We start from the raw sequence: 18,813 nt of genomic DNA, 5'->3' as shown, positions 1-18,813 counted from the left end.
ATTTCAATGGGATCACATAAGGATAATCTAAGCATCTAATAAGATCCTTCTGGATAACTAAAATTTCCAATTTTTTCAGGATTTTAGTTTATCCAGTAGGATCTTGATTCTTATTCATCCCATTAAGATTCTTTAGGACTGGTTCTAAATATATAATATCAAATTCCAATTTTAGCCCTGTACGCATTAAAATCTACAAAATAACCTGGATAACATTAACTAAAAATTCTGCACATTTGTAGCTAGGCCCCAGAGGTCACTAACATTAACATCCTGGGTGGTGTGATCCGCCTCTACAGCTTGCAGTCGGTTCTCACTGACTCTCAGCTTCTCTTGCAGTGAGAGGATCTCTGCTCGGCTCTGAGCTTCAGCCTTCTGCAGGGCCTCATAATCTACCATCTTCTTCTCAGCCAGCTCCAGCTGCTCTTTGAGAAGTTGGGTGGCCTTTTCATGCTCTTCATGGGACTTATCCAACTCGCTGATCCTCAACTCAGCCTTTTGAAGCTTCTCTGAGACCTCTTTGAGCTCCAGAGTATGCTGGTTGCTCTTGGCTTCCACCTGGATCTTCCAGTTCTCGTCATTCTCCTCCAGCTGATCCCGCAATTCCTGAAGTCGAGCGCGTAGATCTTCACGCTCTTTGGCCATGACAGCAGCATCGATCTCATGTTTGGCCTTCAGGTTCTCTAACTCCAATTGCCGCTCCATCTTTAAGCTCTCCAGAGCTGCTCTCATCTCAGGTGTGGTTCCTTCACCCTCTCCTCCGCTGTTCTCACTGGACCCACGATCTCCTGTTAGCGAGGCTTTCAGTTCCTCTAGAGCACGTTGATGGTCTCCAACCAAAGCATCAAGTTTGGTTTTCCAGCTGTCCATCATCTCCATGTTTTCACGAGTGGCCTGCTGAAGTCTTTGCTTCAGGTCGGAGATCTCTTGGCCCTGACGTTCTGTTGTGGCTTTAAGGCGTTCGACTTCTTTCTGGCTGCTGCTCAAGGATGCTTCGTACCTCTCTCGCAACTGACTGCTCTCTTCACGGCGTTCACGGCCTGCAGAGAGAAGCTGTTCCCGCAAAACCAGAGTCTCCGAGCTTATGCCTGGTCCGCTGTCTCCAGCATCTGTGCCTGGACCAAAGGAACCTCTTTGAAGCCGAGCCTGGAGCTCCTCGACCTCAGCCTTTCGCAATGCTAATTCTTCTTCCAGCTGCATAACACGACTCTTCTCCTCAACTGTAGTTTGCTAGAGGATAGAAAGAGGGTCAGAAATCCTGCATCTTCCATCTTTTATATGCCAAAACCTCCAGTCTACTCAGGGGCAACCCTCAAAGGATTTAGTAATTTCTTCAACGAGACCTTTGAACTCTGGATTTAATTAGAGATTCAAAATAGAGAAAACTAATGGACATCTAGTGGAAAAAGCACATTATGAAATGTGGTGAATTTAACGATACAGACAATTAAACTAGGGATGCACACTGAGAACCATAACGGTAATGGCCAATATTGTTTAAATCTGTCCTAAAGGTCCTAAAACAATTAAGAAAATACCATTTTAGGATCATTACTTTATGACATTATTTTGATGACACTTGCACAAAACTCAATAATACACCCAATAGGTAATTCTGTAAGTAATAGTTTCATTAAAATGTAAAATACTTCCATGATGCACACTTGCATATGAACTTTACAAATTAACTTTGGACAATTAATTTTGTAATACTGTACCATTTAAAATACAATACAATTTACAATTTCATTTATTATACAATTTATATCATGAATAAAATTCTATTATTTTTGCATTATAGTAATGATTTTTTTTTTTTTTTAGTTACAAAAGACTACTGAGAATTATTATTATTATTATCATCATTATTATTATTACTCTGGAAGAACATAATAAAAATGTTTTTTTTCTCCAATGAAAATATATTTGATACAGTATCTCACAGAAGTGAGTACACCCCTCACATGTTTGTAAATATTTTATTATATCTTTTCATGTGACAACACTGAAGAAATGACACTTTGCTACAATGTAAAGTAGTGAGTGTACAGCTTGTATAACAGTGTAAATTTGCTGTCCCCTCAAAATAACTCAACACACAGCCATTAATGTCCAAATCGCTGGCCACAAAAGTGAGTACATCCCTAAGTGAAAATGTCCAAATTGGGCTCAAAGTGTCAGCCACCAGCTTGTGTGGCCACCATTATTTTCCAGCACTGCCTTAACCCTCTTGGGCATGGAGTTCACCAGAGCTTCACAGGTTGCCACTGGAGTCCTCTTCCACTCCTCCATGATGACATCACGGAGCTGGTGGATGTTAGAGACCTTGCGCTCCTCCACCTTCCATTTGAGGATGCCCCACAGATGCTCAATAGTGTTTAGGTCTGGAGACATGCTTGCCCAGTCCATCACCTTTACCCTCAGCTTCTTTAGCAAGGCAGTGGTCGTCTTGGAGGTGTGTTTGGGGTCGTTATCATGTTGGAATACTGCCCTGCAGCCCAGTCTCTGTTTCAGTATGTCACAGTACATGTTGGCATTCATGGTTCCCTCAAAGAACTGTAGCTCCCCAGTGCCGGCAGCACTCATGCAGCCCCAGACCATGACACTCCCACCACCATGCTTGACTGTAAGCAAGACACACTTGTCTTTGTACTCCTCACCTGGTTGCCGCCACATACGCTTGACACCATCGGAACCAAATACATTTATCTTGGTCTCATCAGACCACAGGACATGATTCCAGTAATCCATGTCCTTAGTCTGCTTGTTTTCAGCAAACTGTTTGCGGGCTTTCTTGTGCATCATCTTTAGAAGAGGCCTCCTTCTGGGACGACAGCCATACAGACCAATTTGATGCAGTGTGCAGCGTATGGTCTGAGCACTGACAGGCTGACCCCCCACCCCTTCAACCTCTGCAGCAATACTGGCAGCACTCATACGTCTATTTCCCAAACACAACCTCTGGATATGACGCTGAGCACGTGCACTCAACTTCTTTGCTCGACCATGACAAGGCCTGTTCTGAGTGGAACCTGTCCTGTTAAACCGCTGTATGGTCTTGGCCACCGTGCTGCAGCTCAGTTTCAGGGTCTTGGCAATCTTCTTATAGCCTACGCAGGGCTCGACAGTGCGAGCATTTCACTCGCATTTGCGACTAAAAATAGATGTGTGCGAACTGGAAAATGTATTTAGGAGCACAAGTGCGAATACAAAACAAAATACAAAACAGCCTAACTTATACAGTAGCCTATAACAAACGTATTAATTTATTCTGTTTATTTATGGAAAAATTGCGATGCAGCCTCATATGATTACTTTAGTACTTTAAAAAGGCAACGGTTTAATTTAAATGAGCACAGATGAGAAGAAAAGCGGAGCGAGTTAAAGTGAAGCCGCGCTGAATGACGCACATTCGCCACTAGAGGGCGCTGCCGCTGCCGTTACCCCGGTAACCCAGTAAACAAATCAGCTGTGCTACTTTCCTAAAACTGTGTAAATAATGTTTCACACTCACAGTCATTTAGATATTTATATTCGCTTTAGTCTTCACAATAGCATCAAATAATTCTTACTTAATGAGCTATTTATTTTCAAACATTTTTTCTAACCTAAAACATGGCCCATCCACTGATCTATAATAGAGAACAGTGAGCCTATATATATATATATATATCAACGACTGATTCGTTATTATTGTTCAGAAACACAAGTTCCATTAGTTAACATGAAAAAAACAATGACTGCATTTATTAATAATGCTATCTTAATTTCAACTTTTAATAATACATTATAAAATCAAAAGTTTTCTTAATATAATTCAATGGAGCTAACATTAACTAACATAGTTGTATTTTTTATTAATCAACATTAACAAAGAATATTAACTACTGCAACAATTAGCTATTGCACATTTTTAGTTAATGTTAACCTGCTTTAACTAATGTTAACAAATGGGACCTTACTTACCTATTGTTCTTTCGTTCATTTGAACAATCTTTTGCACTCTAATCTTGAAACACTTGTTTACTTTATATTTTTATGTTTTTTTTATAAAAGTCTTTTAGTAAATTATCTTTAATAAAGTTATTTAACCTGTTAGGAGGACAACACTTTTTTCACTTAGAAATTATATATTGTGATTTAAGAACAAAAACATATGACAAAAGCTTCAATGATTATTGTGAAAATTTTATACCGACACAGTTTAATAGGATTATAACTAATTACATAATTAGCCTATTAAATAGTGTCTGAAGTAAAATTATTTAAGAACCTTGTGTACTTTCTGTATTCTGATAAATTAAATAATGGTGCTTGTAAATGTCTCTTTGTATCCCCTTATTAAGCTAAAACACCTAATTTGAAAAATTTGCATTGCGCCCCTAAATGTTTTTAATGCGCTCCTAAATTTTTTGACTTAGGAGCACATGTGCTCCTTGGGGAAAAGGTAAGCGTCAAGCCCTGCTACGCCATCTTTATGTAGAGCAACAATTATTTTTTTCAGATCCTCAGAGAGTTCTTTACCAGGAGGTGCCATGTTGAACTTCCAGTGACCAGTATGAGAGAGTGAGAGCGTCAACACAAAATGTAACTCACCTGCTCCCCATTCACATCTGAGACCTTGTAACACTAACGAGTCACATGACACCGGGGAGAGAAAATGGCTAATTGGGCCCAATTTGGACATTTTCACTTAGGGGTGTACTCACTTTTGTGGCCAGCGGTGTTGAGTTATTTTGAGGGGACAGCAAATTTACACTGTTATACAAGCTGTACACTCACTACTTTTCATTGTAGCAAAGTGTTATTTCTTCAGTGTTGTCGCATGAAAAGATATAATAACATACTTACAAAAATGTGAGGGGTGTACTCACTTCTGTGAGATACTGTATATATAAATGTACTTTACAATCAGAATCATTAATAAAATTCTATTATTTTTTGCATTATTGTAAATTGTAGAGATATTTTAAACTACATTACACTAGTGAAAACAGCTGCTTATAATAATAATAATAATAATAATAATCCATTCTCCAATTAAAAAAAGGTTCTAGCACATTGTTTTAAAAAACACAGCCATCATACTGTCTGTCTGTAAAAACACTTTATATATTATAATATATTATTATATAAGTTTATATATTCTGCATCCCCCAAATAAACATTTTGATGTTGTTGATAATCGGTTTGAAATATCTTGGAGAGTTGCCCGCTAGAACTAGCAACTGGATGCCAATACAGCCATAAGAAGCAAACAAAGCATTTGCTTGCCCTGCAAACATTTCAGTGAATGGCCATTTCTTGAAAAATGGCTCTTGCATGTGCAAAAAAAGCAGATATAGTGCAACCTATGAAACTACACCAGCATTCCTGTTGAATTCAAGCCCAAGCAAGCCTTTCTCAGTCTGTCCATCTAAAAGCAGCCAGGCAAATATGAGATGGAACGGTACACAGCAAGTCCAAAGGAACGCAGGCAATCACTACTAGGATTCAAACAATGTTTAAAGAAAAAAATATTCAAAGATGTTTTTCACTTCACAGAGCAAACAAATATTAATGTTAGTCATTGTGGAGTCATCTGAAAATCTGATAGTTCAAAGAAAAGAGGTTATCAGAAATCAGATATTACTAAAAGAGTTTATAGATGCAGTCTCAAACCACAAGAGAGAAGTGAGAAGAGCACACATCTAAATATAATATTCATGTTTAAAGTAGAAGATCACTCTGAAAACCACACAGCATGTTACTCCCTTTATATCACCTTGACACTCTTGCCCAGCCTCATGGGTGTTGGCTGGAGCCTGCCTCTGACCTGTTGATAAATGTGAAATCCTGTTGATTAGAGTGCCTGAACTGTGCTGCCTTCATTCACCATTATTTACAATGACAGCCAAATCTATGCTCATGTGGCATCAAATTTGAAATGAGCTCATTTAGTGGATAAAAGTGTAAAATTTCTCCATTTAAACATTTGTTATGTTCTCTATGTTCTATTGTGAATAAAATATTGGCTCATGTGATTTGAAAGTCTTTTAGTTTTCATTTTATTCAAATTTAAAAAACGTCCCAACATTTCCGGAATTCGGGTTGTAAATGTGAGGCCCTGTTTATGCTTGATATTAAAGGGTTAGTTCAGTTACAGAATACAACAATTCCTAATAATACTCACCTCCATGTCATCCAAGATGTTCATGTCTTTCTTTCTTCAGTCGAAAATAAATTAAGGTTTTTCAGGAAAACATTCCAGTATTTTTCAACAGATAACATAACGTGGAAGTGCAATTTGCAGTTTCAATGCAGCTTCAAAGGGCTCTAAACGATCCCAGCTGAAGGAATAAGAGTCTTATCTAGCAAAACAATTGGTCATTTTCTAGAAAAACAAAAAAACTATTTTTTTTTTTTTTAACAAATACTTTAACCACAAATGATCATCTTGCACTAGCTCGACTTCACGCATTAAGTAATCATGTTGGAAAGGTCACGCATGAAGTAGGAGGAAGTACGACCCAGTGTTAAAGCGAACATGCAAAGAAAGTGAAACGCTCTTTACAAAAAAAAAAAGGTAAAACACCAATGTTGGAAGATTTTGAAGCTAGAGGAGAAAAAGAGATGGAGTTTTTCACCCTGCCCTAACTTTTTGAACCCAAGTACACAGGCGAAGAACTAACCACGCATGACTTTTCCAACGTAATCACGCAATGTGTGAAGATGCGCATGCACATCACAGAGCTAGTGCAAGATGAGCATCTGTGGTTAAAAAGTATAGAAATAGTTTTTTGTTTTATTAGAAAATGACTGATCATTTCGCTAGATAAGACCCTTATTTCTTAGCTGGGTTCTTAAGAGCCCTTTGAAGCTGCATTGAAAATACAATTTGGACCTTCAACCCACTGGTCCCCAATATAGGGCACTATATGGAGAAAAATCCTGGAATGTTTTCCTCAAAAACCCTAATTACTTTTCGACTGAAGAAAGAAAGACATGAACATCTTGGATGACATGGGGGTGAGTAAATTATCAGGAATTTTTTTTATTTTGGAGTGAACTAATCCTTTAAGATGTGTTTTGGTCGATCGGAACACAAGTTGACCATGGAGACACATTCCTGGTTACACCTGCTGTTTTAATCCATCTCTTTTGTCCACATGTGTGTAATAATAGGCTTATTCCTGTTTTTGTTTTTTTTATCTAATACTGCAAAATAAGCTAATATTGCCTAGGGAGACAACAGAAAACAATTCCAGAGAGCAGCAGCTTTAATTTTTGCTCTGACAGCTGCAACACTACACCGAATGCTGTGGATATGTGTTAGAATCAGGACTGGTAAGATAACATTTGTATTCTTTCACCTTCATATCAAACTTACGATTTAAGATGGCAAAGTTTAAATCCTATCTGGCTAGTGCGTTTCAACATCACGTCCCATATTGTTTAAGAATTAGAGGAGGCAGGCTTTTGTGGAGTTTTCAAGTACCTCTTGAAGTGGTTAAAAATGGACAAGTTCAAAACTTTTCAGACCCTGTTTACACCTGTATTTTGTTGTCCACTTGTGATTGGATCGATTAAAACCCTTAATACCAGGCGTAATGGTGTTTGTCCACGCAAAACCACAATGCTAGAAATTTGGTGGTTGCCAGAGTGTTGCTAGTTGGTTGATAGGACATTGCTAGGCGCTTGCTAGGATGTTCGTGGTGGTTACTAGGGTGTTGGTCGTTCTGGTTGTACACAAAGGCATTTGTAGTCAGTTACTAGGGTGCTAAGGATGTTTTAAGCCCAATTTATACTTCTGCGTCGGACCTACGTTGTAAGCTGTGCGTCGGTTTTCATTTACACTTCTGCGTCGTCGTCCGCGTCGACGTGCAGTACACATGCAGACCGCTAGTCTGCAGTGTCCACAGGCATGTTGCTGGTGTAACCCGCAGTACCACGGCAAAAGCCGAAGAAGAAGCGGCTCGTCGGAGAAGCATTATAGCCGTGACGGCAGCAAATAAATGTCAGATCATTAAATCATTATTTAAAACTACAAAAAGGAGACAACAACGGAACAGGAGAGGATGGCATTCTTTTAATCTGCACAAGGACGTGTACCACGGCAGATCAACATTGTTTGTCGCGGACAACTACTGATGTATAATGCTATGTACTATAATAAATGATAAGACACTTGTTCTTTGTTTTATTTTAAATAAGATGTAACATTAAACTATATTACCAGTGCTCATAAACGCACACAAAACTCAAGTACATACGGAGGGAGGGGTTGTGGCAGACCAATCACAGCGCTTGCGGTCCACGTAGTTTGGAGAGGTGCACGTCAGGTACGGCGTAAGTTACGGCGCAGGCCTGTGTGTTTATGGGTGATATGGGTGGTTGCTAGGTATTCAGAGGGGTCATTAGGGCATTAATAGACGTTAAGGTGTTTTGGATGGTCACTTAGGAATTGCTAAGGCAGCTGCTAGGGTCTTGGTGGACATTAGGGCTATGCTTGTGTTTTCTGGGAAGTCACTAGGTATTGCTTGATATTGTTGTCTGGTTAGAAGCTAGTGTGTTGCAAGACAGTTTCGATTAGGGCTGCACAATATATCGTTTCAGCATCGATAGTAGGCCTATACTGATTGTTATATTTATACTGATCATTTTCTTTGCTCACACACAGACCATCTACACCGGCTGTGACAGCTGTACAGAGATATCCATTTTTAAATAAATTTAGTAGCAGAGCTACTGCAAGCAATTTTCAGGGCTGGAAATCCATTTATCCTTTGTTGAGACTTCCACGTAGTCGAGGAGAGCGCAGGTCACGGTTGCTTAGCAATGGCAGACGCCACGAAAGCACAAGCTGCCGAGCGCTTTGGAAAGAAGGAAAAAGCTGCATTTTTAGGCACGCCATGTTAACGGCCCCAAAGTCTGTCTACACTGGACGCAACAAAGCGACCGTTGCCAATCATTTGAACTTTGTGTCAGTATGTTATAAATAGAACGCGGCAGCAGTTTTCTGGCGGGGGTTTTTTCATGTCGCGCCGCAGCCAGTGTGGTCAGTCACACAGCATTACTGATTATAATGAGCTCTATTGTATTTTGTTGCGTCCAGTGTAGACACGGTGAGAGCCACGCAGATGCACGAAAAACACTGAATTCCATTCACTTCCGCTACTATTTGTGCCTGAAATTACACATATGCGCAAAACTGTCAAAATGGTATCTAAAAAACAGTTGATTATGTCTTAGGTGAAGGTAAACAATTGAGAAAGAAAGAGGATGACAATAACAGCAGTTTAATGTCCCTGTTGCTGAAAAATCACTTTTGTAGCTTTAACACAGATTTATTAGATTTAATTTATACAATGAAGACTATACAATGAAGGCTTGTGGGACTCCTGAGGCAGCTGACGGGTACCGACAGGCCAAGCGAACTGCAGCCCGGGTGGTTGTGGAGGCAAAAACTCGGGCCTGGGAGGAGTTCGGTGAGGCCATGGAGAAGGACTATCGGCTGGCCTCGAAGAGATTCTGGCAAACCGTCCGGCGCCTCAGGAGAGGGAAGCAGTGCCCTACCAACGCTGTTTACAGTAGAGGTGGGGAGCTGCTGACTGGCTGATATCGTTGGACGGTGGAAGGAATACTTTGAGGATCTCCTCAATCCCACCGTCACGTCTTCCATTGAGGAAGCAGAGGCTGAGGGCTCAGAGGTGGACTCGTCCATCACCCAAGCTGAAGTCACCGAGGTAGTCAAGAAACTCCTCGGTGGCAGGGCACCGGGGGTGGATGAGATCCGCCCTGAGTACCTCAAGTCTCTGGATGTTGTGGGGCTGTCTTGGCTGACACGCCTCTGCAGCATCGCGTGGCGGTTGGGGACAGTGCCTCTGGGGTGGCAGACCGGGGTGGTGGTCCCTCTTTTCAAGAAGGGGGATCGGAGGGTGTGTTCCAACTACAGGGGGATCACACTTCTCAGCCTCCCTGGGAAAGTCTATGCCAGGGTACTGGAGAGGAGAATACGGCCGATAGTAGAACCTCGGATTCAGGAGGAACAGTGTGGTTTTCGTCCGGGCCGTGGAACACTGGACCAGCTCTATACCCTCTACAGGGTGCTGGAGGGTTCATGGGAGTTTGCCCAACCAGTCCACATGTGTTTTGTGGATTTGGAGAAGGCATTCGACTGTGTCCCTCGCGGCGGCCTGTGGAGGGTGCTCTGGGAGTATGGAATCCGGGGTCCTTTACTAAGGGCTGTCCGGTCCCTGTATGACCGAAGCAGGAGCTTGGTTCGCATTGCCGGTAGTAAGTCAGACTTGTTCCCAGTGCATGTTGGACTCCGGCAGGGCTGCCCTTTGTCGCCGGTTCTGTTCATAAGTTTTATGGACAGAATTTCTAGGCGCAGCCAGGGGCCGGAGGGTGTCAGGTTTGGTGACCACACGATTTCCTCTCTGCTTTTTGCAGATGACGTTGTTGTGTTGGCTTCATCAAGCCAGGACCTTCAGCATGCACTGGGACGGTTTGCAGCTGAGTGTGAAGCGGCTGGGATGAGAATCAGCACCTCCAAATCCGAGGCCATGGTCCTCAGTCAGAAAAGGGTGGTTTGCCCACTTCAGGTTGGTGGAGAGTTCCTGCCTCAAGTGGAGGAGTTTAAGTATCTTGGGGTTTTGTTCACGAGTGAGGGAAGGATGGAATGGGAGATTGACAGACGGATCGGTGCAGCTTCTGCAGTAATGCGGTCGATGTACCGGTCTGTCGTGGTGAAGAAAGAGCTGAGCCGCAAGGCGAAGCTCTCGATTTACCGGTCAATCTACGTTCCTACTCTCGCCTATGGTCATGAGCTTTGGGTCATGACCGAAAGGACAAGATCCCGGATACAGGCGGCTGAAATGAGCTTTCTCCGCAGGGTGGCTGGGCGATCCCTTAGAGATAGGGTGAGAAGCTCGGTCACTCGGGAAGAGCTCAGAGTAGAGCCGCTGCTCCTTCACATTGAGAGGGGTCAGCTGAGGTGGCTCGGGCATCTGTTCCGGATGCCTCCTGGACGCCTTCCCGGGAAGGTGTTCCGGCGCGTCCCACTGGGAGGAGACCCCGGGGAAGACCTAGGACACGCTGGAGAGACTATGTCTCCCGGCTGGCCTGGGAACGCCTCGGTGTCCCCCCGGAAGAGCTGGAGGAAGTGTCTAGGGAGAGGGAAGTCTGGGCATCTCTGCTTAGACTGCTGCCCCCGCGACCCGGTCCCGGATAAGCGGAAGAAGATGGATGGATGGAATGAAGACTATGCAGTGTTATTTTAGTTTTGATTATTCCATTTCTGTAAGCCTACTTGAATACTGTTAGACTTGCCTACAATACAAAGCACTGTTTATTCCATTTGTATCTTTGTTTTTTTATATTTTTATATTCTATGCTTGTAATTTGTTTATTTCCTATGCTGATTTACTTACCAACAAAATCACCCCAATCATAATTTTGTTTCCCCAAATAGAGCTATTCAAGTCATCTAGTGATTTGTTTTTCATATCACAATATATATCGCAGAAAATCAAAATATCGCAATGTGAGTGTTTTCCAATATCGTGCAGCCCTAGTTTTGATGGTTGTTTAAGTCGTATTTATGGTGTTCCGGGGTGGTCACTAGGGTGTTTTAAGAGTGTCTATGGTGGTCATTATGGCAGTACTTGGGTTTACTGGAAAGACACTAGACTAAGTGATTGCTAGTCTCAGCCTCAGACGTCACGCCCACGGACCGCTGGCTGAACGTCTGATGCATATGGGACACAAAACTGGAAACACTTCAGGAAGTCATCATCGGATTGGTTGAATTATACAGGATTTCCGGGAGGCGTGTGTGTCGTGTTCTTTAACGTTCTGCCTGGAAACAAAGATGTAGTGACGCCAAACCCCCTCATGAAAGAAGAAAGCCGTCGTGTTTACAACTGTGACAATGAGCACTTATCAGGATCAACTTAACGCTGGATTTTCAAAAGTGTGTGAAATATTTAAAGTTCGCGGCAATAGAATCTTTAAAATACGTCCGTGAGTCTGTTATTGTGGCGACATTTCCACCCCCAAAACGTGACGCTGAATGAAACGAACTGTGATTGGTTGTTTGAAATGTCGGTCAAACGTCCTCATTGTCTTGGCCAATAAAAGCTGCCATGGATTCCAGAACTTCAGCCATCAGTCTGAGACTAAGTGATTGCTAGTAGGGCTGTGCAATTAATCGCATGCAATTCTCATGTGCATCTCGTCAGTAAAGCTGGCTCCGTGATTGGCGGTAAATCTCCATCACCTGTTTTCAAATGGAGTGGCAGTTAATACACAGAGCCGTAGTTCCCTGACAAGCTAGGCAATATCGCGCTCATTATCGCAGATGAATCGCATTCGATTATGAACGCGATATCGCGTAGCTTGTCAGTGAACTATGGCTCTGTGTATTAACTGCCGCTCCATTAGAAAACAGGTGATGCAAGATTTACCGCCAATCACGGAGCCGGCTTTACTGACGAGATGCGCATGAGAATCGCATGCGATTAATTGCACAGCCCTAATTGCTAGCTAGTGTTTCAAAGAAAACAAAAATAAGGACTTTATTCAACAATTTCACAGAGATAAAAAATATTGTTAAATAAAGTCACTATATTTGTTTCCTTTGCACACAAAAACTATTCTTGTAGCTTCGTAAAATTAAGGTTAAACCACTGATGTCACATGGACTATCTACTATTTTAACGGTGTCCTTATCTTTCGGAGCCTTGAACGTGTCAGTCTATGCAGGGTCAGAAAGCTCTCGAATTTCATCAAAAATATCTTAATTTGTGTTCTAAAGATGAATGAGGGTCTTACAGGTTTGGAACATCATGAGGGTGAGTAATTAATGACAGAATTGTCATTCTTGGGTGAACTTTCCATTTAAGTACAACAATTTTGGGCAGAAGAGGAATAATATGCATGACCAAAAATAACTGTAATGCCTTAGCAACTACCTCCAATTATAGAAAAATAAGGGCTACAAATACAGCGTAGATGTGTCAGAGGGGATTTGTATCACAACTCTTTCAAAGGTTTGAGGCTGTATTTCAGCATCTAAAACACAATATGAAGGCTAATGTGAGGAAATGAGATCACTGTGGAGAAGACAACTACTCAACTCCATCTGAGGGTCTCAGGCAGATGCTTAGTGAACAAGAGAAGACAGACATGAAAAAAATATTTTGCAAATGAAAGGTGAAAGCAGTTCCTGGCTATCAGGAGCAATGCTGCCCCACAGAGACAGGCAAAGATCTCCAACACTCGTGACTTTGGGGTTTCACAGCAATGCAATTTCTGATTAGAGGCGAGCTGGAGTAAATTCCAATTAGCCTAAAACACTCTAAATGCAAAAAAAAAAAAAAAATTATAATAATTTAAATAAACCTGAAGTATCTGATCTTTTCTGATCAACTTGCTTAGTTAAAAAAAATTGGTGGCATTAAACATATCTGATCAGTTGCACTAGTTACAAACATGTCAAATGATGGAGATCCCAAGCCTGGTAAATCAAGCACAAGCAGTGGCAACCCATAGACAAGGGTTCTAACAAAGGGACAGAAAAATGGCAATGAGAGAGATGACTACAGGCTGGGGTGTTTCATCTCCCTGCATGTTTACCATCTTTTCCTCTAACTCTTTCTGAAGCCGCTCTGCTTTGGACTTTTCCAAATGCAGACACTGCTCGAGCTGCCGAATACGGGCATGCTCCAGTTTGGTCTGAGTCTACAGAGAGAAAGAGACGGGAAAATGGAAAGACACGAGAGAAAGAGAAAAATAGACATACATAGGTAGCACAGAAAAAGATTAACAGGTCTTAGCTATTCACCAATAATAAAACCAAAGTGTGAAGGCGTTTAAAGGCAAGACATAGTATGCTTTAACATTAAGCATGACAGTATAGGGCTGGATAAACAGAGACATATTTGATACATTTACATACATTTAAACAGATCTGAGTCAGAACAGACATTATATTTATTTTTTTGCAAGTGAAAATTTGTTTAAGTGTTTGTGGACTGAAGATGTTTGGAAAGACATTCTAAGTTAACTAATTCTATCCGTCAGTGATGGCATCAGTTTTCTTCCGTTACCTTCGCAGAAATTCTCAAAATTGAAAAAAGTACACATCATCTCCCAGAAAAGTTGTAAAAATATAGTAAAGTAGTAAAAAAGGCAGATACCTCCAGGTCTCCTTTGGTAATGGACTCTTCCTCAACTCTGAACTGAAGATCTTCCACCTTCCTGTCATAACACATAATGACCACCAGGTGTCAGGGAATTCCTTATTTACTTTTTTGTTTGTTTCTTAGGTAGATAGACAGCAGTTTTGGACTTTATACTGACGCCTATTGGCATGATTGCAGGATCACACAAAAACAAGTGTTTAATTACCAAATATAATTGTAGAAAAACACTATTTCCAGGTGTATTTGTCATTTATGGCTGTGATATATCCATGATATTTTTGTGAAGAGTAGGTTAAGATGCATCAGTGGATGTCTCTGTTAATCTAGCAAATGACACATATATCTCATCATATATACTGCTGGCTGTGATTAAGAGAATGTGAACATATTTTGTGCTACAACACATTAAATTAAACTTTCTACAGGGCAGGAGAATTACCAAATTATAAAATCATGTAAATAATTTATGGTCAATCTTTAGCTTATTATGAATTTTTCTCAAAAGCTGTGTGGTGATTGCAGGAAATTATTATGAAAACCAATCACTCTGAATATTACACCTTTCCGTAGCTGTAACTCTGAAAATGAATGACACAGGAATTGTCCATTAGGATTTATTTTTTTTAATAATTAAAGGAGTCACAAACTGCCCTTTTAATTAATTTGTACTGTTCTCTGAAGTCCACTTATAGTTATCAAGATTTTTACATAAAAAAAAAAACATAATTTAGAAGTAATAAGCTATTTTCTGTCCTGTTATTAAGCCTCCTCATCTGAACACTCTGAATAAAGGTCTGTTCACACAAAGGACGATAACTATAAAGATAACAATAAAGGTATAGTTCTAAAAAGAACAGCAGAGTCCACACCACAGCTATAACGATAAAGGCACAGAGAAACGATATCTTTGGAATCACTTTCAGAACGATTTTTTTCCAGCTGATGAACGATACAAACATTGACACCCAATCGGAATCCATCCTGCTATAACGAGCTCGAGAATATAAAGCGAAGAATATAAAGAATATAAAACTTCATTAAAAATAAAATTCATCCACTCTTTCCTAACACTGGGATCAGAAGGAAGTGTTTTTCCACAACTTGGCACTGCACAGCATCTTATTGTCTTCGGAGTATCTTTATTGTTTGACTTCTGCATAGACCTGTGCATTCACCTCTACACTAAGTGTCCAAATCAGTGGGCGGGGCTAAACAGGCAGTGATGTAGAAGCAGGCATTGATCTCCCTCAGCGGAGGCAGTACTTATTCACACTATTACATCAGAGTGGTGCATTCCACAGCCTGTTGTTTTGGCAGACTGGCTTCAATATAAGCTGTTTTTAGACTAACGAGAAAGTTTTGAGTTCTGAAGCTTCAGGATATTTTTAAAGTACAACGACCTCTTAAATGTGAAAGGATCAAGGGAATTTTGATTTCTCAGTTCATGACCCCTTTAATATTTATTTTAAACACAGTATAGATATTGTCACTGATCCAACTTACCCCTCACTTGATCACTCTATAGATCTTTCTATCGGCCTATAATATAGAGACCAGTGTTTGTTAGCCTTTTTCACTCAAAGGCCTACCATTGTCCAACACCATTTTCAAAGCCACCTGCCAGCATTTCTGCGATATCTGTGACAAAGCTGATTGTTTTTAATCTTTTTTTAATAAACAAATTCAGAAACAATAGCTATTTAGAAGAAAAACGTACTATGGTTATTTATTTTATGCATTTTTAGCATTTTAATTAAGTTATTATTACTATTCATATAATAAAAATAATATACTAATTGGAATCATTTTAATTCATCCTGCGGCGCTGGGGCCCTCTATTGAGAACTACTGATGAATATGCCTTCTAATTTTATAGAGTAATATACATCCTGAAATGTCTGTTATTATTTCTCGTCTAAGGGACAATTTAAGAAGTGTCCCAGCTACCCCACTCTCCCCTGCTCTTCAATAAGCACCTTATTGTTTTTACAAATTTTAAATTAAAAAAATAATTATTTAGTGCACCTTTAACTTAAGTACCAAGACAAAAATAACTAAACTGAACAACAGCAAATGTTAGGATACTATTGTACAATATTCACAAGTTCACCCTTACATCTAATCTGATAGCAAATAATAAGCATATTTTGGCGTGTTGTCCTTGGGTAGGGCTCCGAGCCCAGAATATGGCCCGAACCCAGAAAACTCCCTCTATCCCTAATATGAGATAAAAATAGATTAGGGGTGAGGAGCTGGGGTGGAGGAAGGATGCCGGAAAACTGTCATTGGACAGAGGTAGGCAGGCTGCATATTTATGCACATTGTGCTCATTAGGATAGTTAGCTAAACGAAATGTACCTGCGCCAAATTAGTTGATTATCTGATCGTGCTCCACCCGAACCTTGTTAATAATACATAATTATTTGAGGATACAATGTGCAAGCAAAACTGTACCTTCTCTCTTCCTCAAGCTGATTGGCCAATTCCATTTTGTCTTTCTGTGTGCTTGCCAGCAGGGCTCGGGCTTGCTGTAGGTTGCTCTCTGCCTCAGTTGCATACTGAAAGAGATATGAGAAAAGGTCATTGTTCTTCAGAAATTAATTTGAGTGCAGTGTTAAATGGAGAGTGTAAGTTTATATTTGTGAGTAAATGTAGTAAATGAAATACACATATAAGTGTTGTGTTTATATGTGTGAGTCACACCTGCAGATGTCCGGCCTTCAGTGCTGTCAGCTCTTTTTCCACCTCGCAGATATGGCTGGTTGCCTTAGCGACCTCGGCCCGCTCCAGGTCTCTCTCAGCCAGGAGCTGCTCTATGTGCTGCTGTTTCTCCTTCAGGGCTTCCTGCAGAGCTGTGGTCCCCGAGATTTTACGCGCGTACCTCGAGGACGTCTCTGTCAACTGCCAGAAATGAAGGAAAAAGCTCGCTGAGTGAAATGAAATAAGACTTTTGGATTCAAATTCATACAAGGAATTGACGATGAATTATTAAATGGCTTATCAACCATTTAAAGTGATGAAATGATAAAATACACAATGACCCCTTTAAAGGTGACATATTATAAAAATCAGACTTTTTCCATGTTTAGGAGCTATAATCGGGTCTCCGGTACGTCTACCAAACCAAAAAACATGAAAAAGGCCAACCCATTAACTTTGTTTTGGTAAGCCTTTCTCGGCAAGCTTGTGAAAAAACGAAGGGAATCTTATTATAATCTGCACGTTTCCACCCACAGCGTTGCCATTTTGTTTTTGCGATTTCTTTCAGCAGTTTACCTTCACAGACATAACCGACTGTGTTTTTGTAACTCGTGTGTTTTTAACATAAACTTGTGTGTATTTGACAGTATAAGCGCAATAAGACATGAAAGAGAACATAGTTTAGTACTCTCATGCCATGTGACAGCCGCTTTCTGTGCGCTTGCTTCTAATGCGTGCACTCAGAAAACCGTGTATCAGAAGTTTAAACTGATATGGCTTTAAAACGCATGATTTCAATGTGATCGACATGATAATCAAAACCAAACAGATGATTTTTAGCAGTGTAACTGAGGTACAAGGCTAGTGATGGGAAGTCCGGCTCTTTTCAAAGATTTGGCTCTTTTGGCTCGGGACCCTTAGAAGAGCCAGCTCTTACAGCTCCCAAATGGCTCTTCATTTAGTATCACTCAGAGCCTTCTGTTTTAGCCCAATTTAGCAATTGTGAATGGTTTGTGTTGGTAAGTAATTTTTTATTCAGTGTTTTTATAAAAGCCTTATTTTTATGGATTTTTTCATTACATAAAGAATCGGCTCTTAGAGCCGGCACGATTGCGAACGACACATCACTAGTACAAGCTATAAAAACACAGCCTATTCTAGAAAGGGGGATGTTTGCAGCAGACATGCATGAAAACAGCATGTTTCTGCTTCCACTCAAAATACTAATTTTCAAAATTATATAAAAAAATGATTTATGGGGTATTTTGAGCTGACACATTCTAGGGACACCTGAGAATTATATTACCTCTTGTAAAAAGGGGCATAATAGGTGGCCTTTAACAGTCACATCAGGAAGCAATGCTGCAAAATGTCAACACAAGACATGGTTTGCATTGGCGCTTTCTTTTTGGCATTTTACCATCCCTTACCAGGCCAGTGCGACTGGGTCGCCCCCCCACACTGGAGGCCACAGAGCTGACGGAGCTGATGGAGGAGCTGGAGGGGCTGTGAGCCAGAGACGACACACCCATCGCCATACGCTTGCTCTTCTTAGCTTTAGCTGGACTGGTGGATGGGAAGCCAATGCGGATCACCTTGTGGATTGGAGCAAAGAGGCCAAATTTGTGCGGGCACTGGAAATATCTAGGGAGAGACAGAGAGAATAAGGAAGTGAGGGAGGAAAAAGCTTGTACATCTTAACTATATTGTTTGTGATTGAGGTTACTGAATAAATGCACTTATGAAACCTGTGTGACAATAGAAAATATATTTGTTGTTGTTTTAATAGAAAAAAAAAAAAGAAGTTATTTGGAAGTATTAGAATGAATATTAGGAATTTCACGGTTTTGCTTTTAGAGAGAAGTTTTTGCCAGTAATGCAGATTGTTAATTGATATGGTAATATAATAAATCAAGAACTAGAT

The 18,813-nt window shown here is 40.6% G+C and overlaps 1 protein-coding gene across 2 annotated transcripts in view; it reads right to left on the bottom strand.

Moving 5' to 3' along the window:
- LOC306870548 (CAP-Gly domain-containing linker protein 2-like) overlaps positions 1-18,813 on the bottom strand; it is a 49,293-nt gene that overhangs the window by 7,832 nt on the left and 22,648 nt on the right. The window contains exons 5-10 of one of the 2 annotated variants that reach the window (XM_079417866.1): positions 18,320-18,533; positions 16,893-17,090; positions 16,644-16,747; positions 14,184-14,244; positions 5,765-5,815; positions 265-1,230 (exon numbers count right to left, since the gene is read on the bottom strand). In XM_079417866.1, the coding sequence (XP_079273992.1) occupies positions 265-1,230; positions 5,765-5,815; positions 14,184-14,244; positions 16,644-16,747; positions 16,893-17,090; positions 18,320-18,533 (1,594 nt within the window). The remainder of the gene's footprint in view (positions 1-264; positions 1,231-5,764; positions 5,816-14,183; positions 14,245-16,643; positions 16,748-16,892; positions 17,091-18,319; positions 18,534-18,813) is intronic. The other variant, XM_079417867.1, reaches the window with a different exon arrangement.

Source organism: Barbus barbus (genome assembly GCF_936440315.1).
Source record: "Barbus barbus genome assembly, chromosome: 5".
Taxonomy (NCBI): domain Eukaryota; kingdom Metazoa; phylum Chordata; class Actinopteri; order Cypriniformes; family Cyprinidae; genus Barbus; species Barbus barbus.
This window is presented reverse-complemented; position numbering and strand designations above follow the sequence as displayed.